The sequence below is a fragment of the Plutella xylostella genome, chromosome 19 (genome assembly GCF_932276165.1).
Source record: "Plutella xylostella chromosome 19, ilPluXylo3.1, whole genome shotgun sequence".
Taxonomy (NCBI): domain Eukaryota; kingdom Metazoa; phylum Arthropoda; class Insecta; order Lepidoptera; family Plutellidae; genus Plutella; species Plutella xylostella.
The window spans coordinates 8,582,071-8,609,267 of NC_063999.1; the positions used below are offsets into that span (position 1 = coordinate 8,582,071).

Below are 27,197 nucleotides of genomic sequence, written 5' to 3' on the forward strand. Positions count from 1 at the left end.
GTTTATTCCCAAAGAATAAAGCAATGTATGCATGAGTGTATATTTTGTATCCTACTAATACTATATAAAGGAGAAAGTCTGTGAGTATGTGTGTTTGTTACTTCTTCACGGCAAAACGGCTGAACCGATTTTGATGAAATTTGGTAAGTACCTGTGGAGTCAGATGACACCCTGGATTAATACATAGGCTACTTTTTATCGCAGAATTCCCACGGGACAACCTTTTAAGGCGAAGCGAAGCTCGCGGGAACAGCCAGTATTTGTACGAGTATAACTATCAATGGTTGGTGGATAGCGTAGTTGGTGGCTCCAACTGTAGATAAGTACTTCCGGGGAGAATGCGAAAACTGTGGAGTGTAAACATTGTAAATTTTTATCTATGAAATTTAAGTGCATTTACATCAAGTAGTAGTTTTAATAAGTACTGCTTATTAAGTATTATTTAGTTTTTGAAATTTATAAAAGTGATTCTTATGATATACCTACTTAAATACGAGCTAGTTATCTGCCTGAGAACTTTGTTTAGTCGCTACGAGACATAGACAAGACACCCAACCAAAATCATTGTCAAACAAGTTCTTGATAGGTAAACTGACACGTTAAACTTATAACGGCACTAGTGCTTTTTGTACCTAACAATTTTATGAGAGCTAGGAGACACATGCTTTTGGCAGAGGCACCCTCGCACACCAACTTGTACCGGGAGTCTCCGGTGCCGCGCGGCCGGCGCCTGCTAGCCCGGCTGCTCGCCGCTCAGCCCGGTGTCGACTTGTTTGCCGACTCACTCAACACCGTGTTGAGAGCGTGTAAAAGTATGGCAGAGATCGATCGGAATGAAAGGTTCGTCCATTATGTAAACGTACTTAAGTAATATAGTTAGGTATAGTAAATGATGTTAAGATATAAGTATAATGATAAGTTTACAATTTGTAGTTTGTGTTTTAAGAAATAACCATATGTAACGCCATAGGTCTCTAGCCTGTAATGTTATGTATGATGTGTAAATAAATAAATAAATAAATTATGCAGTCGAATGTTTATATATGTCGCAGTAAGATAGTTATAGCCGTAATATAGTTATATCCCTAGGGATATGATTATATACCGGAATATAGTTATACGAAAGCGATTCATTACTATCTCACTAGGAATATAGTTATAAAACGGACCAAGTTTAGTGATATAGTTATATTACTAGATTAAGTTTAGTGAAATAGCTATTTGAGTGAAACCAAGATCTCACCTTACTTGATAAGAAATAAAGATATCTCAAAACTGTTGATTAGTTTAAAAAGATTTGTTTGATTAGTTTTAATTGTACTTATTGTTAATGCCTTAAATTCCAAAAATATGATCGTTTTAACCATAATTTCAATTACTTTAATTTCATATTACAAAGTATTGTAACTGCAGGATACCTATACCTACATAAATAATGTAGATTTTTTAATGAATAAAGATAAAACATTTTGGCTTTGATGCCAAGTTTATTGAAAATGTTCCTGTAATATAACGAATAGGTGTTCTACTAAAAGATGTGCCTGTAAGAAGCATCCAGTGCTATGTTATTCTAGATGTCACTATTCCTCTACTTGTCCGAACAAAAAATTTAAAATATTTTTAATGAAACCATGATCTTACCTTAGTTGATAATTAATAAGATATAAAGATATCTCAAAACTGTTGATTTACTTTAAAAGACTTTTAAAATTTTGTTTAGTTTTGATTTTATTGTTAATGCTTGCATTCCAAAAAATATGATTGTTTTAATTATAATTTAAATTTCTTTAATACGTGTTAATGACACAAAGTAACTAACTGCAGAATCACAAAGCAGATTTTTTTATAAAGATAAAACCAATATACTATCATTTTATTTAATTCTATGTGGTACATTTCTATTTCACTAAGTTTAATCAAGTAATATATTTATAACACTGAACTTAATCTAGTAATATAACTATAATCACTAAACTTGGTCCGTTTTATAACTATATCCCTAGTGAGATAGTAATGAATCGCTTTCGTATAACTATGTTCCGGTATATAATCATATCCCTAGGGATATAACTATAATACGGCTATAACTATCTTACTGCGACATATATATTGTTTATCATACAATTAGGTAGCTCTATAGTATTTTCTGTCCTAAAGTCAGTGTGTAAAGGATCCGTACGCATAATTTGTTTATCAGCGCTCGTATAGACCAGATTTTTTCTTTTGTCTCTTTGTAATTATAACAATAAACATATAATCACTTAGTACAAAGTTCTGTATTAACAATTCCGTATCTGAGTTAGATACTATACACAATGCAAGTTTAATTTTACTCAGTGTTAACGTTATCTTTGGTGTAAACTGTAAGTAATGGAAGTGCGGTTACCAGTCGATAAATAAATGCACTGCATTTATATTAACAAAATCACACGGCCAATAAACAAAATGGGCGTCGGATACTTGTGTAAGTACCTTCATAATAATATGAGTACCTTAGGTTCAGAGCCTGAAGACAAAAGTCTTCAACCAGTGCGTCCTGCCAGTGATGACGTATGGTGCAACTGCAGAGACGTGGACACTGACGGTAGGACTGGTCCACCGATTTAAAGTCGCTCAGCGTGCTATGCAGAGAGCTATGCTTGGGGTTTTTCTGACGGATCATATCAGAAATGAGATTATCCGTCAGAGGACTAAGGTTACCGACATAGCTGTCAAAATATGCAAGCTGAAGTGGCAGTGGGCTGGTCATATCTGCCGGAGAACCGATAACCGTTGGGGTAGACGAGTTCTCGAGTGGAGACCACGAACAGGCAAACGCAGCGTAGGACGCCCTCCTGCCCGCTGGACTGACGACCTTAGGCGGGTGGCGGGTAGTGGTTGGATGAGGAAGGCCGAGGACCGAGTGTTGTGCCTATGTCCAGCAGTGGATGATTATTGGCTGATGATGATGATCCTAGGTTTGCTTGAAATGTATCCTCTACGTACTCTACGTCATACATTCAACGAACCCTTTTATAATTATTTTGTAAAAAAACAGAATTAAACTCGCTGGTCTCTAAACTGGACCTAGAAAATCCCGTGAACATCTGCTTTTCCCCAATTTCCTATTCAATAGAAACCTTTTCGGCATTGCAGACGTCTCCGTCATTTGTCTGATCACACAATACAGCCTGGTGGAAGGCTTGTGTAGCATCGAGGACATGATCTCCGGCTGCACCTACTCTGTCAGGTGCAAGCTCCACTCCGGCAGCATCAACAACCCCAACTGTCACAGTGACCCCTACGTCAAGTTCATCATACAGAACACCACCTCTGAACGACTCACTTCAGCTTTCTTCGGCTCCACAAACTTTGACTCAAGAGTCAGGGACATGAAGGCTGTGAACAACTCCTGGCGTCATATAGAACCTAATGCCTTCAGATATTACACCAAAACACTATACTTGGACTTGTCATACAATGAAATTCATATTATAGAGGGCCATGTCTTCAAAGATTATGTGAATCTTTACACTTTGAATTTGTCTCATAATGTCATTGAAGACATAAATTCCGATAATATGTTCATGGGGGACACTAAAGATCCCGAGTTGCTCTCATTAGATTTAAGTTTTAATAGGATAGCTACTTTAAATGCTGATACTTTTATTCGTATGTTGAAATTAGAGTATTTGTACTTGCACGACAATCTTATCTCTGTCATGTCGGAGCATAGTTTTAATGGTTTGAAGTCTCTGAAATCGTTGTATCTGCAATATAACTCATTACAATCCCTAAACCTGACTCTGCTGGATGCGTCGAGTATTTCTTATTTAGATATTTCCTACAATGCATTCACTAAGATCTCTGGCTATGAACTAAATAGGCTTACATTTCTAAAAACTGTAAATATATCGCATAGTGACATAGAAATTGTTGAAGGCAATTGTTTTAACCAAGCTTTTTCACTTGAAAATATTGATTTAAGTTACAATAAAATAACGTCTAGCATTGAAAATTTCATGTTTTTTAACAATAAAGATCTAAAACAACTAAATTTTTACAATAACTCTATATCAAATATCCACGACAAAGCATTTGCGCATAATAAACTTGAATACTTGAATCTAGAAAACAACAACATAAGTGGATCTATTACAGGTAATACTTTCAGCGGGATAAAAAACATAACAGAGTTAAATATTTACAACCAAAACATTACTGCCCTTCAAGATTTTGCCTTTAAAGATATGGAAATATTACAAACATTAAAAATAAGCAGAAACAAGATAAAAGATATCGGTTGTTCATCATTCGCAAATTTACACAATCTGCAAGTAATTGATTTATCGAACAATTTTATATCAAATGTTTGTTTTTTCACAGATACCTTGGAAAATGTGACCGTCATTAATTTGAGTAAAAATAACATTACAACAATACCCCCTAAAACCTTCATAAACCAAACTTCAGTTAAAACTTTAAATTTATCAGATAATAATATTTTTACCGTAGCACAGTATTCGTTGCCATTAAATAAGCTCCAGTATCTTTATCTTAGAGGAAATAGTCTTAAAGGTCCAATTAAAAAAGGTATGTTTAGTCCAGCAAAATATCTTAGGTATTTAGATTTAAGTGACTTCTTTGTAACGAAAGTTGAAAATAATAGTTTTGTAGATCTACCGCTTTTGGCTAGATTAAATTTATCTAGTAATAACATAGAAGTATTTGAATCTAATAATTTTTTGGATATGAACAATATGTTTAGCTTAGATTTATCTTATAATTCAATATCACAACTGTCGTTTCCTAATAGCAGTTTAAGTAGTTTGAAGGCACTTTACCTTTCTAACAATAAACTTAATTGCCTTGATCACCCGTTCCATAATATTTCACAGGTCATCTACTTAGATGTTGCCTACAATAACTTTGTTGATGTATCTAAAATATCATTTGAAGACTTTCCTAATGTTAAAGTTATTATCATATCTCACAACCAGCTTAAAGTTTTCAATAGTCCTAGAACGAACACATTAACAAAGTTAGTCAAACTAGACTTATCAGCTAATCAATTGAACAGTATTAATTTACAATATTTTAAAGACATCGTAGAAATAAATGTCAGCAATAATAGCTTTACTTCTATTAACAGTACATTCTTTTTAGGTCTACAAAACTTACAAGCATTAGATATAAGTCAAAATCATATCTCTAAAATAATTCCAGGTACATTTCTCAATGCCAAAGCATTAAAAGCACTAAACCTATCTAACAATCATGTAAATCAACTAAGATACGGAAGTTTTCGTGGGCTTCATAATGCTGAAAGTATAGATATATCCAATAATTATATTCAAGAACTAGACGTCAATATATTTCACGAATGTAACGAATTAAAAAGATTAATTATTGATTATAACAGGCTAGATCGATTTGACGTTGAGGGATTGGTGTCTATTCTGCCTAAACTCACGACCATCAGTTTGGGGGGTAATCCATTATCTTGTAAAGAAATAGTAAAGAACATTAAGAATTTCAATCAAACGATAATATTCAGACAGGTTGATGTTACATCAATACATAAGATATTTCATGAAGACAATGTGAACGGCATTCGATGTGGTGATCTGAATGAAACAGTCGCTTCAGACGATGACTTCGTAGATACAACAGATAGTTCGTTTTCTACTGGGAATATATTTTTCATTTTGTTTTGTATAGCTGCATCGGCTTTCTTTGGAGGGGCATTTGTATTATTCTATACTAAAAGATTCGATTCTTTCAACAGAGGGAATGTAAGAGGCGAATCTAGAGCCCAACTAAGAGGTTCGGTTGAACTAAACGGCTCTGAATTTAATAGTGATTTATTATCCTAACACATAGTTTAGTTTAACCTCTTTATCTGAATTTAAGAACTAAACTACACGTAAATTATAGGTATAAGCAAGTGTGTGAGTAATTATAATTTGTAAAATTCATCTGTGATTAAATCATAATAATGAGACTTTTTTGTTTAATTACAATGCGGAATAAAATGTTATCTAAAATAGTACCTACCTTTATCTTTATTTCATGGGACATGGCCCTACTGATTTAGTGACCCAGTTACAAAACGACAAATTTAGCAACAGGAAAGCAAAGATAATGGCCAAAAATAAAATAGAAATAGTTAAAGATGTCAGCAATGAGTGGGAGTTAGAGCTCATTTTGAATCATAATAAAAACATACTCATTTGTAAGTTTTTCCCCTATATTGGTAGAAGATGTATAAGTTTGGAGAAATAGCCGCAGATTCCTGATAATTGTAGATCCAGACCAAAAGACATTGAACTCAACCATCATAATTATTTATAACTAGCTTTTCCCTTTCCTTTTTTTTGGGAAATTCTGGGATAAAATTGTAATATTTTAAACCAGAGTTTAAGCTTAGTGCATACCAAATTCCATAAAAAAACGATCAGTACTTTTACACAAAAGTTTCGCTTTTATAATACTAGTAGGATATTTTTCTGTGAAGGTGCTGAAATATATTCATCATGCTTTGGGCCCTGCACTGCCCTGGACCGGACACTAGCCATCATCAAGCTCCAGTGGAGCGATGGAGAAATACTCATGTTAAGAGTTTAGTATAACTTTTTCTGATTTGTCTATCAGTGAAGTTTATTACACATTAGTGCACATGATTTTCTTCCTTTTTTTCTAAGTACTTCGATGGATCTTATATTGAATTTACCTATAACGTGTTGTTGTTGTTATATTATTTATACGTGGGGTAGGTACATACTTACAAAGATATTTTATATTCACTCGCGTAATCTTATAGTAGTACTCTTATAATCTTACATATTGCAGGTATTAGTCGACGAAATTAGTATTTTCGAACGTTTTAAAAACCAAAGTGAGCCACTTTTTCTGTTTATTAAAGTAAGTTCAATAATTATTTTAAATATAAAACCTTACGTTAATAGCATACATATTTAATTCAATGAATTATCTGATACCCATATCACAGGCCCTGCCTAGCTAAGGGTCGGATGGCTGTGTGTGAGATGTGCCCACATATTTATTATTATTTAAATAAACGTTTCCAGAACAAGAAAATAACTCGAATATTCCGCGGCATGGACAGCATCAGGCTTCTGGAAGTGGCTCGACAGGAATTAGACCATTTCCACAAACACCAGGATGCTCTGGATCTAGACCGACCCACCTATGACCTGGACCAGTTCACTCCAGAAGAAGAAGTTAGTATATTTTACTGTTGTCTGGTTTAGCCAAGAGTAAAAGAGATAATTATGTAGTTCCTAGGTACTCACTTAAGGGAGAAAAAAGACTATGAAAGGTATATTTGAGGTTTTAGTACCTCCACTTTTGGCCAGTGATAGGAGAAAAAGCACCAATCCGCACTGTGCCCGCGTGTTGGACTAGGCCTAAAACCCTCCCTTTATTGGAAGGAGACCCGTGCCCCAGTCATGGGGACATGATGGCTTGTGATAAGGATAAAAAGGTTGCCTTTCTTCTGACCGACCGTATTTGACCAAATCCACCGCAGAACTCTTCAATTCCAGCTATGGCTCCAGGAGAGAAACACCGAGAATGCCCGAGTAATTGCGTTTAAGCAAGCGGTGCGGGCGAAGCGACAAGCGGAGCGGAAACGCTACCGCGCATCGCTCATGGCACCACACTTGAAGATGCTAAACTTCGTCCTCTTTTGGCCTCACGCTAAGCACGCCCATCCGGAGCTGTATGAGCGGTGGGATACGCATAGTAGGTTGCTTATCTATAAACATATAATACTTAATATAATACTTATAAATAATAAAGAATTTCTTTAGTATTTGATCATAATATTTACTTTTTTAGTTGGTGGTGGTCCTCATGCGCTTTTAAATGTACCAACTTCAATATTGCAGACAGCGTCTTAGCTAGTCTTTTCCGTTTAGGAGTAATATGGTGCTATGTCACTGGATCTTTTTCATTGCTTGCGAGTGTAATTACACTGATACAAATGAATCCTGAAACACCTGTTTCTTTCTATCGAACCTTTAAATCCGCTTATCGTTTTCCAGACATAATAATGGTGGGCCGTGAAGACATCCAGTTGACCAAGGAGGTAGCTGAAGATATCCTCTATGACGGTGAAGCGGAGCTACTGAATGAGGCTTCCATCCACGCGCTGACCTCGTCTCCGGCGCTGGCCATCTGCTTCAGGATACTGGACGAGGAAAAGGACTTCGTTGGTAGGTGTTGACGACCGAATGGTGTAGTGGTTAGTGAGACTGGCTGCTGAAGGTCCCGGGTTCGTTTCCCAGCCGACAGATATGTGTTTAAAGACTGATATTTGTACTTGGATCTTGGGGTGTTCATTTGACTACGTTAATCATTACTTAAAAATAACTTGTATGGTAGATAAAATCGCATCACACACAAACCTTTGAAGGCTTATGTGGTGTTGTATACTGTTAATTATATGTACCAATATGTGTTTGTTAATAAATAAAATAAAAATAAAATAAATTTATGTAGGTATAAATATGTAGGTTTCTAGCCTTTCCCAGCCGACAGATATTTGTTTTAAGACTGATATTTGTACTTGGATCGTGGGGTGTTCATTATGTAGGTATAAATATGTAGGTATCTATCTTCGGATGGCCGTGTTTGATATTATTACAAGCGAGGTGAACACTCTGGCTACAAAAGTGCATTATTAACATTTAAGATTTTATACATAATAAACAATAAAAACAAAGTAATCGGTGTATCGGTCCCATTCATCATTTATTTATTTAAGGCACATCAACAGTTACATGTTACATGTCATCACCAGGTCTCGTCCGCTCAATCCTGTACGATGCACCGGCCGTGGAAGACAGAAAGTCAACGAGCGACCAGAAAATCCAGAAGTCTGCCTTCGACCGCTACAAGTCATTCAGTCCAAGTCGAGAGGAAGTGCTCAGGCAGAGACGTGAAGAGAATATTAAGAAGAAGGTACTTACTTACTCGTACAGTGGACTGCAAAGTGAGCTGACCCCCTCTCAGTAGCAATATCATGTTTCTGTGCTGGCCACTTAATGTAAATTATAATCTAATATTTCATACATAATTTATACATAACTAGCTGTTACCGCGAGCTTCGCTTCGCCTTAAAAAGTTTTCCCGTGTAAATTGCGGGATAAAAAGTAGCCTATGTTCATTCTCAGGGTCTAGACCATATGTATACCAAATTTCATTTAAATCCGTTCAGTAGTTTTGGCGTGAAAGAGTAACAGACAGACAGACAGACACAGTTACTTTCGCATTTATAATATTAGTTAGGAAGTTAGGATTAGGATAAACAATAAACACTGTAAAATTAATAAACTACGTACACACCTACTTATATTTTTTTCCGTGTTGGGGCACTAAAGCTGGATTAAGGTTTATCACTGTGGTGAAAGGATTGGCTAGCCAGATTTGTCAGTGGCTGAATTTTAATGGGTTGGTTGCAACTGTCGCAAGATCTAAGGTGCCAATGGTTTGTATTGGATTCCCGAATTAAGGTCTTACACAGAGAATCGGGTTCCCAGTAAAAACTCAAACTCAAACTCAAATTTTTTTATTCATCGTACAAATATAAAATTTTCTGATGAACGTCAATTTTTACAAATTACTCTCCGTTCGGATAAGGGGGGGCTCTTTCTGTCTAAGGAGAAGAACGGAGGCAAGAAACTCCTGAGCCATCTTTTCAAAAAAAGACTTAAAACTAGTTGGTATACAATACATATAAGCTTAATAATTATTATTATAATAATATGAGCAGAGCTAACTACTTATCACAGCCATGCATTAACGTCCTCTAAGTAATCATCAATTTTATAATAAGCTTTTTTACTGAGTTTCTCTTTAATGTAACACTTAAACTTATTCTCTGGCATTTGAGCAACTTCTGCTGGAAGCTTATTATAAAATCTAATACAGTACCCTAAAAACGATTTATTAACTTTCGCCAGACGCATCGCTGGAAAAGCCAGCTTATGCTTGTTCCTAGTATTAATGTCATGATTACTGCCAATTGTATCAAAAGTTGAAATATTCTTTCGTACATACATTAAATTGGAAAAAATGAACTGACATGGAACTGTAAGGATGTTAATTTCTTTAAATAGTTCTCTCAATGAATCCCTGGAACCAAGTTTGTATATAGAGCGGATGGCTCTTTTAGATGGTTCTTTTTTCTCAGTATCTACCTGTACCGGTAACCTGATTATGCGAAAGCGCTCATGACATTTAAAAATCCGGGAAATGCTCCGTGAGTGAGCGCTTTCACCTACAGGGAACCCGATTCTCTATGTAAGCACCCTTACTCCCGTATACGCATTTAGTTATGACAGCTATAAATTAATGTAGCTCTGTTGGTGACCTGTAAATCTCTACTGTTTAATTGTAGTGGTGCCACTGCAAAAAAAATGAGTTTTTTGGTGAACACAGAAACAAGGTTTAATACAATGAAGGATGAACGGTTTTTCAGGAAGAACAAATAGAGCAGAGGGCGAGGAGGTTATCAGAAATGCGGCGTATGGCGAGACTCGCAAAGGAAGAGGCTTTACTCCTGAAGAAACAAGAGAAAGAAGAAAGAAAGATGCAACTTCTGAAAACTGGTGTGAGTAATAAATATGATAAATCTTAAGGGCTAGCATGGGCGCAATTAAGACGTGACATAAGTTTTGCATCGCACTCACTCACATCGCGCAGCTTCAAGAGCGAGCGCGACGGAGAACTTTTGTCACGTTTTAAATGCGCACCGTGCTACATAGCCTGGTCTCTACTTCATAAAATACTGTATTTTTTGTAGCAACTCTATTGCACCGAGCTATTAGATATTATGTTACAGCATTGAATATCCCGAGTCCGCGTTGTTCTATATTTTACATTAGTTTATTACTTCTATGGTATTACAGGATCTTGATGCTCTACATAAACTTCAAGATGAGTCTGACGATGAAGAGGTCGATATCGACATACCAAACGAACCGGTAATTATCAAAATAACATTATTCATCAGTATTATAAGTACTTAACTCAAGTAGTTACAATGACTTTATTGAACAGCCAAATCAATAAAATCCATAGAAATAATAAGTACTTACGTACAACAGTACTTATTACTTCCATGATAAAATCTCAGTAAGCTACATAACATGACGCACAGACACGACCACACGCTCATCTAACTTACAACCCCTCCCTTTTATCACCGTCGATAAAATACCTAAATACGAAAAGTGGGTGCAGCAATGCACCTCTGCCTACCCCGCAAGGGAGTACATTAGTACAAGGCGTGAGTGCGTGTGTGTGTGATAAAATACCTAGAATACTAAAGCTGGCACTTTCAGGAGCTAGAAGAAGAAAGCACTGAAATATTAGATGAAGAAGAAGACGAGAGTGAATATTTTCCACCTCCAGGACTGTTGGTGCCTGCGTTCTACGCGCCTCGCAGCGAAGTGGCCAAGGCTAACGGACTAGCGATATTGTTCCCAAAGGTTAGTTAAGTTAAGGTTCTTATATATATATTCATCATACGTAGGGTACCAAAGAATCTCCTTATTTGTTTGATCTGATCTGATCTCCTTATCAACAATACACCTTGTATAAACAGAAGGTAGGTAATTAACGTAACACAACAAAATAAGAAGCAGATACCAATGCACCGAAGTATCAACATTATTTTTAATTTATTGTATTTGATAAACAAGACGGATTTAGTTTCACATTCCTTACCGCTGTGTCAGCGCGTCTTTGCCTTGTTTGTAGCTATGTACCTATAGATAGTGCCTACCCATGGTATAATAATGTGCCTACCTACCCATTGAACTAATACGCTAGTAGGGAATAATAGTTCAATGTACCTACATACCATAAATAAATATTTTATTTTATTTCTATCGTGTGAGAGTACTTATCCAGGGTTATTTCGCAAAACCAGCCTGCTGGAACGAAGATCTTTGATGGTGGCCGGTACCGTAATGGTTGAATGAGAATAAAAGCTGAGGTTTCAGATTTGTGGCATTGCTTAGGGCCCCTCCCTACACATACAGCTGATAATAAATGAACAGCTGTAGATCATTAGCACCTGGATCCTTTGGACAAAAACTACAACATGTATCTTTCTCCGCATACAAAGTGGCGCCTCTAGCGGACACTGCCTGCAACTTTTGACAGATAATTCAAGATGGCTTCCTTCCAGCTAGTTCAAGAGCGAGTCACACCGCCTCCCGAGGTTCTTCCACCTCACGTGCTGGTGATGCTGCAGGCCTCCAAGAGACACAGGGCGGTGGACGCACTGGCGAGCCGCAGGAGTGACGTCATACATGTGAGACTATATCCCATTCCGCGGGGAAAGACATCCGATACAAACAAAAACTACCCTTATTCGAACGTAATAAGGGTATTGTCAGATGTCATTCCCCGTGGAATTGGATATAAGGTCCTGTCTCAAAATGTCTGGATAATGGCTACCCGTTGGATAAAAAACGTGATGTCACTGTCTAAAACTTAATTACAGAGAGTGGCAGTCAATCCATGATATCCCACAGGTAGCCATTATCCAGACATTGTGAAACAGGCCCTAACAGCCTAACAGTTATATTATGAAGTGTGGGTAGATGTTGTCTTTGTCTATATTAAATCATCACTGTCTATAATGTATTCTACCTTGTCGGTCGGTACCTCTACCTACCAAATACCTACGAATGTACATATCATAAATAGCAATGAATTTTTCCGAGGTACTTATATGATACCATACCTACTTAATTAATTATCCTCATTATTTAAGTACATCTAAGTACCTATTATGCTTGCAGATGGGAATTTTTCGTGGCACCACTCCGTATGAGGCAAAACACATTGCCTTCACCGTAAAACAATTCGACTCTATGAACTTAGTTGTTAAATCGTAAGTTTTGTAGTTAGGTTCCCTCCGCCACCACTGAAGTCTTACGGCAAAAACGGGAACTAAAAACAATACAATCTGTTATTTTAGTTCTATAGGCCCAGTGCTGCGTGCGGCTATCGGATTTCAGAAGTGGCGCCGACTCTACTTAAAAAATCAATGACAATTACAATCTTCAATAGTCTACTTCATAATATTCCGCATAACTAAGCGGTTTTAGCTCCCTGTTTCTTTAAAATAAATACACTGGTTCGAATTTTCCAGGGATATGCACATAGCATTTATGCTGTCAGCAGTTAAAGACGTGCCAGTTCTTCAGCTCATGGACCTATTTCCAGAGTACGTCAGTCGCGACACGGAATCAGGGGAAGATGAGTGCGCCGCCATGTTTCCCGTGGGATATGCTGAGGGTTACCCGTGGGATGAGGATTTTACAGACAGGGAAACACAAAAAGTACCACTTTGAGTGCATAGATGGCACTGCCACAGAAAGTTTAGTTTTAAATCAATAGATGGCGCTTTAGTCAAGGACTGGTATTGCCATTTTTAAAAATAAAACCACAATAAAATAATTGAGAGTTCATATTCTGAGTTTTGTAATTTCTTTGTGTTCGTATTTCGGGACTGATTTTTTAATGCTAGAATGATCCCACAGCTATGCACCTAACTCGACTTGAATCTGTAAATCGAGTAAGAAACTAATGAAAGCAAAGGCATTATTTAACAAATTCAGTATTTTGACTTTATTAAGTAGGTAGTTAAAGGTAAGGTAGCTAGTTAGTTATTACACTATTTAGCTTAATAGTTATGCTATTTCAGGAATGAATCTAAAGTTCAATAAATAATGAAATGAAGTAAGTACCTAGGTACATAGTTGATTAAGTCCCCTAACCTTGTTATAATTTAATAAAACCAAATCATTTGTGCTTCCAAGTCTTCCAGCGAATATTTAACAGGCATCAGCAATTTAAGTCTGCCCAGTCTGCTCAACCAGCTGTGCACAATTTGTTCTATCATGGGCTGATGAGAGTCTCTGACATCGATTTTACCCGGTTCCAATCCGGAGTCTCTTAAATGGGGATTATCCTGACAAGAAAAAAAGCTAGTTTTTAGTACCTAGGTGGCAATAACTAAGTATGAAGGTATGAGATGCCTTAGGCCCTTACTTAATTATTGTCCTCGGCGACTTTATGTGTTGAACAGTTGCAATTTTAGCAATGCGGTCGCTAGCTGTGTCCCTTTGCCCACAAATAAACAACCACAATTCAGTTGTGTTGTGATGCAAAAATTGCAAAAGCCTTTGTCGCTATATAACTAGGTACCTAAATCACATTACAGCTATGCATTCGATTGGCTTGGTTGATTTGATAGTTTAGTAACGATACTATCGAGCATCTACGAACTGTGCGACAGCGGCAGCATTGCTGCAAAATGAACAAGGGGTACCTACGCGACAAGGTCTCATTAAATAGTTCCTAGCGCTATCAAATTTTAAATAGGTAGGTAACTAGTTACCTAGTTACCTAATAGGTGCGCGGCGCTATGTAGGTTAAGAAAATAATATCCAGTGATAAAATATAAGTAGTTACCTATTAGAATATCATTGATAATAAACCACAGTGAGCTTACCTTTGTATGGGCGTAAAGGACCAACAAAGCTAAAGAATACATCGGTAAAATTGGTATTATAAGCATCGTGAATCTCCGTACACATTTTAAAATTGAAACACTTCTATTTAATTTACGCATTTTAGTTACAAAACATTTACCAAACTGAAATTTGTAAAATATATAAAACCTACAGCTATTTTTACTTAATTAAAATTTATAATATTCTAGTCTATGATTAAAATGCATTCTTTCAAAATAATCTAACAGCAAAATAATAAAAAGAACCAAAAAAAAAACAAGTTATTATTCCTAGAAATAATCATAGACATTGATTTAACTATAGTAAATTCATTTCCAAATTAAAAACTCTACTAAGACTAACAAAGAAATGCTATTACTCAGTAAATGAATACCTACTTGAAAACTGAAATAACTAACTATAAATACCTATATCTTTATTAATTATGAACAAAATATTTCAATAATTCTGTTATTAGTACCTACAATAATAATAATAATTAAGTTCCTACTTTTATGTTAAAGATTATAATATTATAAATGTTAAAATTTAATGTAGATTTTATCTCTATTATCTTTATTATGTTATTATGTAAGCAAATACCTTAAAATTTGTTACTTTGTATTACTTAGAATATTATTACCTAGATATAAGAATTAAACTTGCTATGCCCTACAGGGTACTATGTTAAGGACCATGTGTACATAATTTTAAGACCAATGTAAAACTTACATAGTTGCAATAAATATATTACTATATTACTATTACTATTTAAAATAGCAACACTGGCTGTAGCGGCCATCTTGAAATTTTTAGTAAATAAAATATAAAATTGTTTCTGCAATGGAGTCGAAGTTTATCTTATCGTGTTATTTTGATATCTCCGTGAAAATTTTACCAAAAACATGTCAGTTGTCTCACGCTTTTCAATGTCGCCGTGTTCATTCCATAAAATCCTCAGACGTTTGACAAAATCCGCTTGAGGTTTGTGCTCATAATAAATACGGTGTCGATCCTGGAGACATCTTGTGATAGAAAAGCATATTGCGCGCAGTCAAGAAGTCACTCGCTGTGCGAATTTTCGTCTTTCACGTGAATATCAGTGGTGCTAAAAAGTTTGGCAACCATGGATGACGAGTCATGGGGTAAGTGCATATTTGTGCTGTTGCCAAGTATTGATCAGTAATACTGCGACAGAATTAAATAAGTGAGTGTTAACTTTTTGTAGATGCGGACGATTTCGTGCCTAAACTTCCGACCACGTTGACCAACTCGAGCAAATGGGACGGCGAAGATGAGGAAGAAGAAGTGAAGGTAACCCGCCGGGGCGTTTGCCAAATTACTTTAGTTACGGACGTGTCTATCGCGGCCTTCAGAGTTACTTTGGTGCACTTGACATAACCTCAACTCTGCATACGTGTTGACGTCACACATCTGTTTCAGGAAAGTTGGGAGGATGAAGAAGAAAAGAAAGATGAGGAGAAAAAAGACCTGCCCCCTGCCGCGCCCAAGCCCAAGAAAAAGATCCAAGACAAAATTGCTGAGAAAGAGGTTTGTATTTTTGAACTCATTAGCATACAGTTGTAACATATTGGTCAGTTTGAGACAGTTGTCTTGGCCTTTCTGATAACCAGTTAATGATAATGACATTGCAAATGAAATTAAATTAGATTATCTAGGTCTTGGCCAGTGTGTTGAGTATATACACAATATTATCTGTGTAGGTCAGTGAATGCAATGGAATGTTCTAGATAGCAATCTTCTTAAACCATTAGAGACTAGCTAAGAAAAGTACTTATACCTTTTATACATAATTAAAATTATATTTTCCATTCAAATGTTATACCATTCTGTTTGCATTAATATTTTGCCCATTGTCTAGGATGGTGGTTCCCATTTCATTAGATCCATAGAATAAATCAATAAAAATAACCCATTATTATAAACTTATTTGATTATATTATTGGAATCCTAACCTCCTGACACCTGGCTGCTATGAGTAGGACATTGAAAAAAAATATAAAATATAGTTTAAAAATACCTATATTAAAAGTTTTATGGAGTATCCCTGTTATTCCTTTAAAGTTTTATAAAGTACCTATCCCTAAAACAATTTGTTCTTTGACAAAGCGACAAAACAGTTCAGTAGTATTTTTTTTAATTTTTTAAAAATTTATTAACAATGTATACATTTACATTTATACCTCTCGGGGTCAGGAGGATAAAACCAACACAACCATAATTTCTTGATGTGGTAATAGTCCCATGAAAGTATTTTTTTTACCATATACAGCCTAAAATATTATATTTTTTGTAAAATCGTCATTTATTGAAGCCAGTCCAGTATGATTAAACATGTAATATAATGAGTACAAACTACAGTCTGTATTGAAACTAAACTAAAGAATAAACATACTGGTATAATATTTACAGCGGCTACAACGAGAAAAAGCTGAAAGGATGGCGGCAGAGCGAGCCCTGGAGGACATGACCCCCGAGGAGAAGCTGGCCGAGAAACTGCGCAGGCAGAAACTGCAGGAAGAGTCAGACTTGCGGCTCGCCATGGAAACATTTGGTAAGCAAATGAGCTACAATTTCAACCCACCAACCCCCCGTGGACCAGTGTGGTAGGAAAGGTCCAAGCTTAGGAAGGCAGTTTAGACCTTGGGGATATGCACAAAGGTTCCATTCGAGAGAGCCAGGTGCAGGTACTTACACCCCCACAGAGAATAGAATAGAATAGAATATCTCAGAAGAGGGTGTCGAACAATTCATAACAAAATAATACGGTGAATTCAAAACTTGATGAAAAATATGTCTGTAATAGGAGTACCTACTTATTACTACACTCACGAGGAATGAATAAGTCCATGTAGCAAAAAGTCAACACCAAATTACCCGAATTTTTTAAAACATTTAATTTAAAAGTTGTTTAAAATTTACGTTTTTAGTTGGTTATAATAATATTTTGATGCGCTGTTAAATGTTTTGTACTTTAATATTGCCGACGGCGTCATCCTTTAAGCTACTCTTTTCCGTTCGGGAGCTATCGTCACTGGAACTTTTTCATTGCTCGTGAGTGTAGTAGGTATTACTCTTAATTCATATAAATAATAATATGTATATTTTAGTATTCTTACTTGCAAGTATGATATGCTATAAATATCAATTTATCAATCAAATTAGAGCTTGTTCATCTTTATTTATTAACATTTTATAGGTATGACAGGCAGAACAAGTAAATTGTAGTCATGTACATTTACCGAAATAGTTAAGTAAATCAAAATCAGCATGTAGGTATAAATTATATGCGACAAGTACGCCAATCAAGTAATGTGCGTAATTGCAATGTATATTTTCAAGAACGATTCAGTAAATCCCAACTTGAAAGTATACGCGATTAGTACGCACAAATCGTGTATATTTTCAAGTAAAATTTTATTTTTTTTCACTTGAAACTATACAGTGCTAGTACACTATGGGTGCGTTCTGGCCTTGTATAGTTTCAAAACACGCCACCAGGTTCCAATAACAATTTCCCCACAGTCATCCATCCTAAGCACAGGGTGGTATGGCTCACTCTTTTGAAGGCTCTTCGTATATACCATTCATTATCAGACTTAATTACTGTAACAGATCCCTCTCAGCCATAAGGACGCCTATTGTGCATTTTTTCTAGTCTATAAGTATGTTTTTGTATGTGTAATTTGTGTGGTGTTCAATAAAGTTACATTCTACTTGCTTTTCACGCGAGCTTCGTCTTAAAAGGTTTTCCCGTGGGAATTCCGCGATAAAAAGTATCCAGGTGTCGGCTAACTCCATACCAAATTTTATTTCAATCGGTTGAGCCATTTTGACGTGAAGAAGTAACAAACATACACACAAATACACACACACTCACAAACTTTCGCCTTTATAATATTAGGAGGATATTAGAGCAGATTTGGGACAGTTTCGGACCAGTTGAATAAGAAGGCAACCCAACGATGGGAGAGAGTGCCTAAAACGCCACAAACACACACCAAACAACTGCTTAGTCACTCAAGAGTGTCAAGACCCCTCGCAAGTTACAGTAACTACAATTTAAAATTCCTCTTTCTCCCGCTTCCAGGCATCACAGACAACGCGACAGGTAAACTGGACAGCTTCAACCCGACCACCAAGGAGGAGTTTACGGAGTTTGCGGAAGCTCTCAACAAGAAGCTGTCTTTCTTCAAGTCACGCGAGGAGTTCCCCGGCTTCGTGGACGACCTGGTGCGGAATATCCTTGTGCAGAGTGAGTGTCTCCTTTATTAGGCTGCTTTCATATGTTTTCTCTGAATTTAAATAAGTAATAAAGTAATTAGGCTGCCTGTCCAATGAAATTGCGTAAAAACTGAGCTCGTGCAATTTTATTGGATGATTATTGCCTCACATACTGCTTTGCTGCGGATATTCGTTATTGAATCATTGTTTTAATAATTATGTACTATCCAGACACTGTGCGTATCACGAATATTGTCGACTTTAGTCAATATAATTTGATAGGCGGGTCACTGGAATTTGTATGTGTGATTCGCACACTATCTAACGGGCCGTTACGATTCAGTTCGTTATATAAATGCATACGCTAACATGTATTTTTGTATTTCTAGTGCACTCTGCAGACATAAAGAAAGTCAAACTGACAGTGGACAACCTCTACATCGAGAAACAGAAAGCTGAAAAGAACGACAAATCCAAGAAACCCAACAAAGGAAAGGGCAAGGCAAAATTAAAAGTGGAGGGGGACAATGTAAGTTGAACACTTTGTATTCTTGATAGTTCATAGAAATGTCGGTATATTACTGATGTAATAGATGAAGATATTATTATACTCAAGAATGAAAGAATGCACGGAAGATTAACAAAAAAAATACGAATAAAGTGGATGCTTTCGTAAACGCCACGTTGGATTTATTCATGCAGATGGATTGACTGAAAGCAGCGATATGTTCGTTATTCATTAATTATAAAATTTTAGGTAGATATATCCATTAAAAAATACGCTTACTAATTTTCGCGTCAATATATCAGTCACGCAAAGCCGGCAAAGCTACTGTTATAAGCTGCTTATGGCAACTCTAGACCTAAAATTTGAAATTTTTTGACTAAAAACTTGCGACTGTTACAAGCTATTACCTGGAAAAGTCTCATTCCTGAATCCTGCTATATTTTTATTTGCCAGTACTTGAAAATTATATATCTCAAAATATTTGTTTACAGGCCATCAACCAATACGACGCGTACGGCGACGCGTACGCCCACGACGACTACGACGACTTTATGTAATCACTCCGCCATGTTTGTACATTATGTACCTATGTACAATTGTACATAAGCACCCGGCCGATACCTGACGTGGCCGCTCTCACATACCCTGCTCTATGTAAGAATGCACATTACAACAACAGAAAAATTAAGTTTTCAAAAACCAACCAGCCAGCGCCTCTAGCGGAAATGATCGGAATCGGTGATAACGTTAACATTTAACCAACTTCGGAAAAATTAAGAGGTCTCAATACGTCTGTACGTATTTTTGGCTGTCGTATTATGTACTGATTGGTTGGTTTCTAATGCATTTTTACGTGAAACAGGCAACGCAACTAAAATTAGACCGTTGCAACTTTGTTAAGATAACCCTCCCTTGCTTATTAAAATAAAACCTTTGTCGTCAAAACAGTTAAAACCTTATTCTAGAATGTTTTGACTAGTTTTTTTAAGTAATGCGGGGTTTTCAATCACTAATGCTCAATATGACTCTATTTAACACATTGTACTTAGTTAAGTAGGGTTGTTTTAGACCATTTGGTAAAATGACAAGACCGAAAACCGCTACATTCTTATGTAATAGGCGCTAAAGTGTAAAAGCTGTATCAAATTGAGAGCTGATACATTGGTTTACTAAAAAAATAGTGATTAATCCTCAAAGCTTTAGTCGCTAGTTATTAGATGTACCATAAAGTTTCTTGATTTAACTCAAACGCTAGGTATAAATACGTTTTATTTTAGTTAACTGCATTAGATAGACATCACTGTTTCGACATAGTTATAGAGTCCATATTATGCGTGGTGCGAAGCGCCAGGGTGAATCTTAAATGCTACATAAATCTTTCAAAAGTTGTGTATGTTCAATTGTAGGTATTATTTGTCCCGATATAAAATTGCTTGTTAATCGTTACGTCCTCTTTGGCTTTTGCGCCATAATATTATTGTTTCTACAATTTGTAGTGAGATAAATATATTTTCGTATACTTCTCATGTGGTTGAGTCCATTTATTATTGAATGTCATCGCACAATGAACGGTCATTGCTTATTTTGGTAAGATTTGAAGGTGATGTGTGGGCCGTATGTTTTACAATCTAACCCATGTTATTTTAACTCTTAAATTATTAGTTTATTTGGTAACGTGCCATCTGATTATTCTTGTTATGTCTGTAATCCTATAAATATATTTAGGTACTTATCTTCTTCAAATCTATATCTGCTAGATGTTATTGTATTTCCCACGTATTTCATTCGACCAAAATGTTTAAAATTGATTGATCAGATGGCGCGAAACTGTTTGACTTTAGGTTTTAAGTTTCAATGCACTAGGGGCCAATTTCTATGAAACTAATAGCCAAAATACGGATTTGAAAAAGTGCTATCTATAGTCTAGACTAGAGCGTGCCTAATACCTAAAAGGTTTATGTGTTGACCATAATATTATGTCCGTGTATAAACTTGGCCCCTTGATCTAGTAGTTGTTTTATGCCATGAAACATCAGGTATCAAGTTATGGCAATCGCCATATATAATGTATAGCCTATATACTTATTATACAATGTATTATACAGTCGTTCCCTTCAACTGTTATGGTCAGGCGTTATGATTATAGAGAATAAATTTTTTATTGTGATATTTATGAGTTTTTCATTTGAGTTACCTTAATTTATCTCATAAACGCTTTCATTGATAATTCGTAATAATGTACCTACTGTGTTCGTGTTCAATGTAGGTACATGTTTGTAGGTTTTGTAATGAATCGCTACCCAGCTTATAGGCATTAAAATTGTGCATATTATTATACCTACAACTATTTCAAGAACAAAACGAGTGATCATGAAGATTTGTCTACAAGGCGGCCCCTCGTCATCGTGCCAGCCTGGATAAATCAAGGACCTTGAGTCAAGGTATTTATTGTATTTATCTATTAAATTGTAGAATAGAATAGAATACTAGGCTTTATTGACTAAAAATAACACAAATAACAATTTATACAGTGGAGTTAAAGCAATAGGCGGCCTTATCGCTAAAAGCGATCTCTTCCAGGCAACCTTTGGGTGGAGGAATGAGTATGAACCTTTGGGTGGAGAATAAGGTGGGAAGGTGTACAAATATAGTAAACATTCACAATTTTTATAATAAATACTTAAATACATACATACAAGATATACAAAAAGGCAGAGGAAATAGTTATCTAGATTTATATTGTATTACTTATTTAAAAGGTTTTTGCAACAGTCAACGTGTTTGACGGAAGTCGGCTTACAAATTAACTTATTCACGATAAAAACCGCAAATTAACTGAAAATGTTACATTTCATTAGCAGCAGTTGCTGTACCTAGGCACGTGACTTTAATTATTTTTTAAGCAAAATCTTAATTAGTGTTGTGGTAAAGGTTTCCTTTAAAGGGTAGTTTATCGTAATATACCAAATAATACCTTCTTACCCATATTTTTGCACCATGGGTAAAAAAATAGTTTTTCACGAGAAAAAGAGAAAACTCTTTCCTTGGTGTTTTATAATCTATACGTATCTACATTTAAATAAATAAACCTGTAAAATATCAATACAAACCCCGGAAAACGACTTCACTGAAGAACAATAGCCATAACATAATGATGACATACAAAATCGGACCAATGACATAACACTACATTCACCGTAGGGTACAAAAGCAAGATTAAGATTCAAGTTGCCACAATACATTTTGTTGTCCATTTGATCTAGATTTCTGTATACCTAAGACCTAAGAATCTCATCAGACTTGCATCAGGTTAAGCGTTAGTGTCTTCTAGTTTTCGTGCAATCGGTACGCTTTACAACGAGATAAAGTCTTGGTTCTAGCTATCGGAAGCTTTTGAAAAACTAAGTTTACGTGCGCCGCTGCACTAACCATGAACGATCTCTGAAACGTACCGATTGGGAAACAACTTCCGTTCGTTCAGTTGTCATAGGCTATAGTCACCTCCTGAAGTCTAGTACGGGGCGCATTTAAGACGTGACAAAAGTTCTCCGTCGCGCTCGCTCTTGAGGCTGTGCGATGCAAAACTCTTGTCACGTCTTAAATGCGCTCCGTACTAGCCCTTCTGAAGTCTAGTACGTGGCGCATTTAAGACGTCGCAAAAGTTCTCCGACGCGCTCGCTTTTGAGGCTGCGCGATGTAAGTGAGCGAGATGTAAAACTATTAGCCTTCTTGACTGACGTTAACTGTTGTACCTTTTTTACCCTACCAGTAGAACGCTCATGTTTGCGCTTCGAATATTACCTTACTTACCTCGGCCTCGTCGTCAAAAAATAATGATATTCCTTACTTTCTTCTGAGGTATTCATTGGGATTATGGGAGTTTTGGAAGAATTGGCGTACAAATAAGGCGGCCTATACCAAACAGTGGGCTAGAAGGCTGATGATGATGATGATGGAGGTTTTTGACTAATAGTTTCCGCTAACGCCTTATTTTATTCGGCACCTTGAATGTCGTTACTCTTATCTTTTGAATTTACCAGACTGTATAATTCAAACAATGCTAAGTAAATCTGATAATCAAATAAGATCCGTTCAAGTTGAATTTCGACATCTCCATTTAGCGTGGACCCGTAAATGTGCAATGAAACAAATGAATTAAACTAAATATAGCGACAGAACGCCATGTTTCACACATTACCGATTACTCCATCCTTTTATTTATTAGTAGTGACGTTTATTATCGTCCGTGCGTGGTTCAAGTTAAAAACGGTTGCGTTGCGAGGGATCATGATCATGAAATATCGGTAGTCAGGACGTAGGATAGGATCCCATAGGCGATATACTTACTCAAGAAGAGTCTAACTAGGAGTATCCGAAACCGACGTGCATGTATGAAGAGAATTATGAATGAGAAGGAAGCGAAAGAAGTATGTCAGGTATGATCGTGGCACGTGGAGATCCATAGTCTCTGCCTATTTCTGTAGTAACCAGTATCATGTTGATGTTTTTGTGTCGAATAAAGTTTTTATTTTCTATTCAGTTGATGCCTCAGGCTGGAGTTAAGTGTCTTACGCTTGGTTCTTGGCCATGACAGTCTCAGAATCTGAGGTAGTTATTTAACTTTGGGCCATACATATTTTAGCTAAAGGCCGAATCAAAGCACGCCTACTGCTAAATACGGGTGAATTTTGTAACACAATTCATATTGTTGCCATATTGTTTTATAGTGCAATTTTCAAAGAGCTGTTATTCTTTAATCTCCGCCCACTTTGAACATTGAACAATAAAAACCCTAACTTATTATTTATCTTTTAAGGTACCTGTTAGTTCAACCTTCATTAGGTATTTCAGATCAGTAGTTGCATTGCTGGAAAACAAAAAAAAACTTTTGATAGTCTTATGTGGTTGTGTAAAGTATTCAACTAAATTATTAAAAACTCCAACGGAACGTTTTAAAGCCTCTTCCTTTTTTTACAATCGCTCCTTTGACAAAGTTTTGCGAAACAAGGAAATTATACAGTGAAGCACCTATTTCTTTGTGTTTACTTTGTTTCAACGGCTGGCCCGGTCCCACATACATTTTCTAGTCTGCATCATGCACCGTATTAGAGCTAAGTGGTGGTAACTATTAATTAACTTATGCAAGTTACAATGGACTGCTCCATAGACAATAATTCAACAGAACAATACAATACAATGTTGCGGGCAGTTCCATTTTGAAATCATTTGCATCACTAGGCTCTAGGTTTAGATTAAATGCATTCGAGTCTCTACCTATACCTATGTACTTTCCTATTTAACCATATGGAGGTTTTATAAGTTTTACACCCTGTCTGTCTTTCCTTTTTTCTGTTCGGTCACCTTACCATTGATAGGTGCACCTACCTACTGAGTTTAGACATGACATGAGACACAATATGTAAGGTTGTGAAAACATCCTCATAGCGTGTCGATGACACACGACACGAGTTAAAAAGATCAGCCAGACAGCCGCTGATTGACCAAGATGTGCCGGACCTACATTAAGTACTTATTACTAGTTACATTAATAATTATTGATGATTGGATGTCACTCGGGAGGCTGCACCCCTATGTGAAAAAACAGAAAATCCACGAGACTTTTCCACGCTTGTTTATAAAATCTTGGAAGTAGATAACAACATACATTTAGTACTAGATCAAGACATCCAATTAAAAAAATAACAAATTAAAACGGTTGTGCAAACTATAGCGTGGGACTTGAAAATAATAATTTGTTAAACGAGATATCTTTTATCTTTAACCGCTTGTTAATTAAAAATAGGATTTTATGTGAACGTTACAAGAATTGAAACTTTGCTAATGAAGTGAAATAGTGCAAGGTGAATTGGCAATAGATTTATAAAGCCGTGTGTTTACGAAGATAGAGTTAATTAAGTATGACCTAATTGTTACTCGCATTATTGGTGTACCTAAAGAAATACCTAGAAACTAGCTTCATCATGAAGTAACATACCTTTGAGGAAATTTTTGAGTAACTGAACCTTTTATTTAATTTAGTTCTAATTTGCTGTGCCTGACAGTGACCATGTGTTCCTACAGTCGTCGAAATATAATAGGCCCGTTTGGACAGCTACGCAAATTTGCTATTTACTCTTGATTTACTTGATGAAATACATAAAATGACACATAATCTGGCTTATTTTACAACGGCTGAAAGAAAAAAGAACTTATTGTTTAGATTTTTTATGATTTAGATTTGACACCAGCTGTCATCCCATACATTTTCGAGATGTCAAAACGGGCCTGTTATATTTCGACGACTGTAATTTAATGTATTTAACATCTGTAAACTTATGGATGCAATAAACGATTGAGTATTAAGTACCTGGTATCCAGTGGTTTGTGGTTTCATGAGGAAGCTCAGGACTGTTATGAGTAAATGCCTTTCTCCAGCAGTGAAAGAACTCAACTCCATACAACTCGTGAAGAACCGGTCACTCGCAAACAATCTATTTACATAATCTATACGAGCATTGTTCCTAATACCACAGAATAATAACTAGTAACTAGCTAATACTTACTCAGTAAGGAGGCGTGACTTTAGGATCAGACGCTTGGAGTTAGTACTGGCCTGCTGACCACATACTCGTACTTTCAATCTCATTCAGAATGAATTGAATGAGTTCATAAATGTGAGGAAATAATATTATTATGCTTGCGTTGTTAAGAATGAGTCCCTGAGTCACCCTCTTTCGGCTTACAACTTAAACAATACCAATTTTGCAATATCCTACATAAATTTATATTTTCACAAATATCACAAAGGCAACAAAAAGATTCGATAATTTTAATACGAACATACCCTAGGGTCATTGACAAAATTCTACCCATTGTAAATTTTAGTATATCTAAGTAAACCGTAAGTTGATTAAAAAAATACTATTTTTAGCATACTCATACTGTAAAAGGGAAGTATAAAAAGTAAAATAGCAAATAAACAATATTTCATGAAGAAAAACCATATCGAAACGCTTCAAAGTAGCGTGATATCTCAATCAGAGTACAAACGTTTCGGTAAAAAATAAATGATGATGAGCTTTTTAACTTTTTATAGAAAGAGGTTTTGAGATGATTCTAGTTAAGGTACGATTCCGATGGATTCCATGGGGCTTGTATGTTAAATTTTAACCCTGTTAACAAAGAACAATTTGTTTGAAAACAGAGAGTAACAAAACAGTTCCAAAGCTAAAGCGTTCAGTAACTTTTTTATGAATTACAGGGTAAGTTTATTACCATTTGACAAAGGCTCAGTCACTGAGGAGAAGAAATAGCGAAAGAAATGAACCACGGAACTCCAGCTTTAACGGTTGTCTTGTACTTTTTAACTTCACACCTATCACTCAGTAGAGTTGTACCCATCACTCTGGTTACGTAACTCAAACGTAATAATAAATAAAAGAAACAAATCTTCTTCTCGTTGTAATGTCGTCCATTCTACTTGTGCTAGTGATGGGGTAATGTTGTTTTAGTAAATGAACTTACAATGGAATATCCAAGTTCAGACAGCTTTTTACATTTTTTTATTTATACAGGGTGTGCACCTAGAGTATTATACAGAAAAACTTTAGTTCTGTGACTAATAAGAATTTCGTGTAAAATAAAAATGTGCTTCCTACTATAATAGTAAAAAAGTTTCTATGGACAAAGGTCCCCACATATTATATTATTATTATTTTATAGGTAGATTTATTCTAGACTAGACAAACGTTCACCGTTTATTGCCTGATAATACTTATCGCATTTTTTATTATTTTAACTTAGAAAATAATTGATTAAGTTAATGATTATTCATTAATTACTGTATGCGAAACCTACGAGGAAGCTACTTAATATAAGTACTACTTTTCTATTCTATTCTCTGT

At 35.9% G+C, this 27,197-nt stretch overlaps 3 protein-coding genes and 1 long non-coding RNA gene across 6 annotated transcripts; 3 read left to right on the plus strand and 1 right to left on the minus strand.

Annotated features, from left to right (window-relative positions):
• Window positions 1-2,166: 2,166 nt before the first annotated feature.
• Window positions 2,167-5,983, plus strand: LOC105390972 (toll-like receptor 6). The gene is made up of 2 exons (XM_011562371.3): window positions 2,167-2,464; window positions 3,136-5,983. The coding sequence occupies exons 1-2, from the start codon at window positions 2,401-2,403 to the stop codon at window positions 5,853-5,855; spliced, it is 2,784 nt and encodes a 927-aa protein (XP_011560673.3). The 5' UTR covers window positions 2,167-2,400; the 3' UTR covers window positions 5,856-5,983.
• Window positions 5,984-6,051: 68 nt separating this feature from the next.
• LOC105390970 lies at window positions 6,052-13,493 on the plus strand. 2 transcript variants are annotated; one of them, XM_011562369.3, is made up of 13 exons: window positions 6,052-6,214; window positions 6,497-6,600; window positions 6,832-6,903; window positions 7,071-7,223; window positions 7,548-7,746; window positions 8,049-8,219; window positions 8,807-8,967; window positions 10,487-10,618; window positions 10,917-10,991; window positions 11,352-11,498; window positions 12,203-12,328; window positions 12,822-12,913; window positions 13,175-13,493. In XM_011562369.3, the coding sequence occupies exons 1-13, from the start codon at window positions 6,052-6,054 to the stop codon at window positions 13,374-13,376; spliced, it is 1,797 nt and encodes a 598-aa protein (XP_011560671.3). In that variant the 3' UTR covers window positions 13,377-13,493. The 2 variants fall into 2 exon arrangements, with proteins under 2 accessions (XP_011560671.3, XP_048483709.1); XM_048627752.1 differs by having other exon boundaries at window positions 13,249-13,493.
• Window positions 13,494-13,574: 81 nt separating this feature from the next.
• On the minus strand, window positions 13,575-14,808 carry LOC105390971. 2 transcript variants are annotated; one of them, XR_007267374.1, is made up of 3 exons: window positions 14,540-14,752; window positions 13,773-13,996; window positions 13,575-13,589 (listed from the first exon to the last, which is right to left on the minus strand). It is a non-coding gene; the product is annotated as an uncharacterized LOC105390971 (long non-coding RNA). The 2 variants fall into 2 exon arrangements; XR_005253626.2 differs by lacking the exon at window positions 13,575-13,589 and having other exon boundaries at window positions 13,628-13,996; window positions 14,540-14,808.
• A 560-nt stretch (window positions 14,809-15,368) lies between these two features.
• LOC105390969 (eukaryotic translation initiation factor 3 subunit J) lies at window positions 15,369-21,462 on the plus strand. Its single transcript, XM_011562368.3, has 7 exons — window positions 15,369-15,685; window positions 15,769-15,854; window positions 15,984-16,091; window positions 16,974-17,115; window positions 18,652-18,816; window positions 19,175-19,314; window positions 19,785-21,462. The coding sequence occupies exons 1-7, from the start codon at window positions 15,667-15,669 to the stop codon at window positions 19,848-19,850; spliced, it is 726 nt and encodes a 241-aa protein (XP_011560670.1). The 5' UTR covers window positions 15,369-15,666; the 3' UTR covers window positions 19,851-21,462.
• The last annotated feature ends 5,735 nt before the right edge of the window (window positions 21,463-27,197 follow it).

Bases quoted from the DNA above. Each gene is read 5' to 3' on its own strand.
- LOC105390970 (XM_011562369.3), top strand. From the start codon at position 6,052: ATGGGACATGGCCCTACTGATTTAGTGACCCAGTTACAAAACGACAAA. The intron at 7,224-7,547 runs GTTAGTATATTT...CTTCAATTCCAG, and splicing joins AGTTCACTCCAGAAGAAGAA to CTATGGCTCCAGGAGAGAAA. The intron at 7,747-8,048 runs GTAGGTTGCTTA...ATCGTTTTCCAG, and splicing joins TGAGCGGTGGGATACGCATA to ACATAATAATGGTGGGCCGT.
- LOC105390972 (XM_011562371.3), top strand. From the start codon at position 2,401: ATGCACTGCATTTATATTAACAAAATCACACGGCCAATAAACAAAATG. The intron at 2,465-3,135 runs GTAAGTACCTTC...TCGGCATTGCAG, and splicing joins AATGGGCGTCGGATACTTGT to ACGTCTCCGTCATTTGTCTG.
- LOC105390969 (XM_011562368.3), top strand. The intron at 15,855-15,983 runs GTAACCCGCCGG...CATCTGTTTCAG, and splicing joins ATGAGGAAGAAGAAGTGAAG to GAAAGTTGGGAGGATGAAGA. The intron at 16,092-16,973 runs GTTTGTATTTTT...TAATATTTACAG, and splicing joins ACAAAATTGCTGAGAAAGAG to CGGCTACAACGAGAAAAAGC.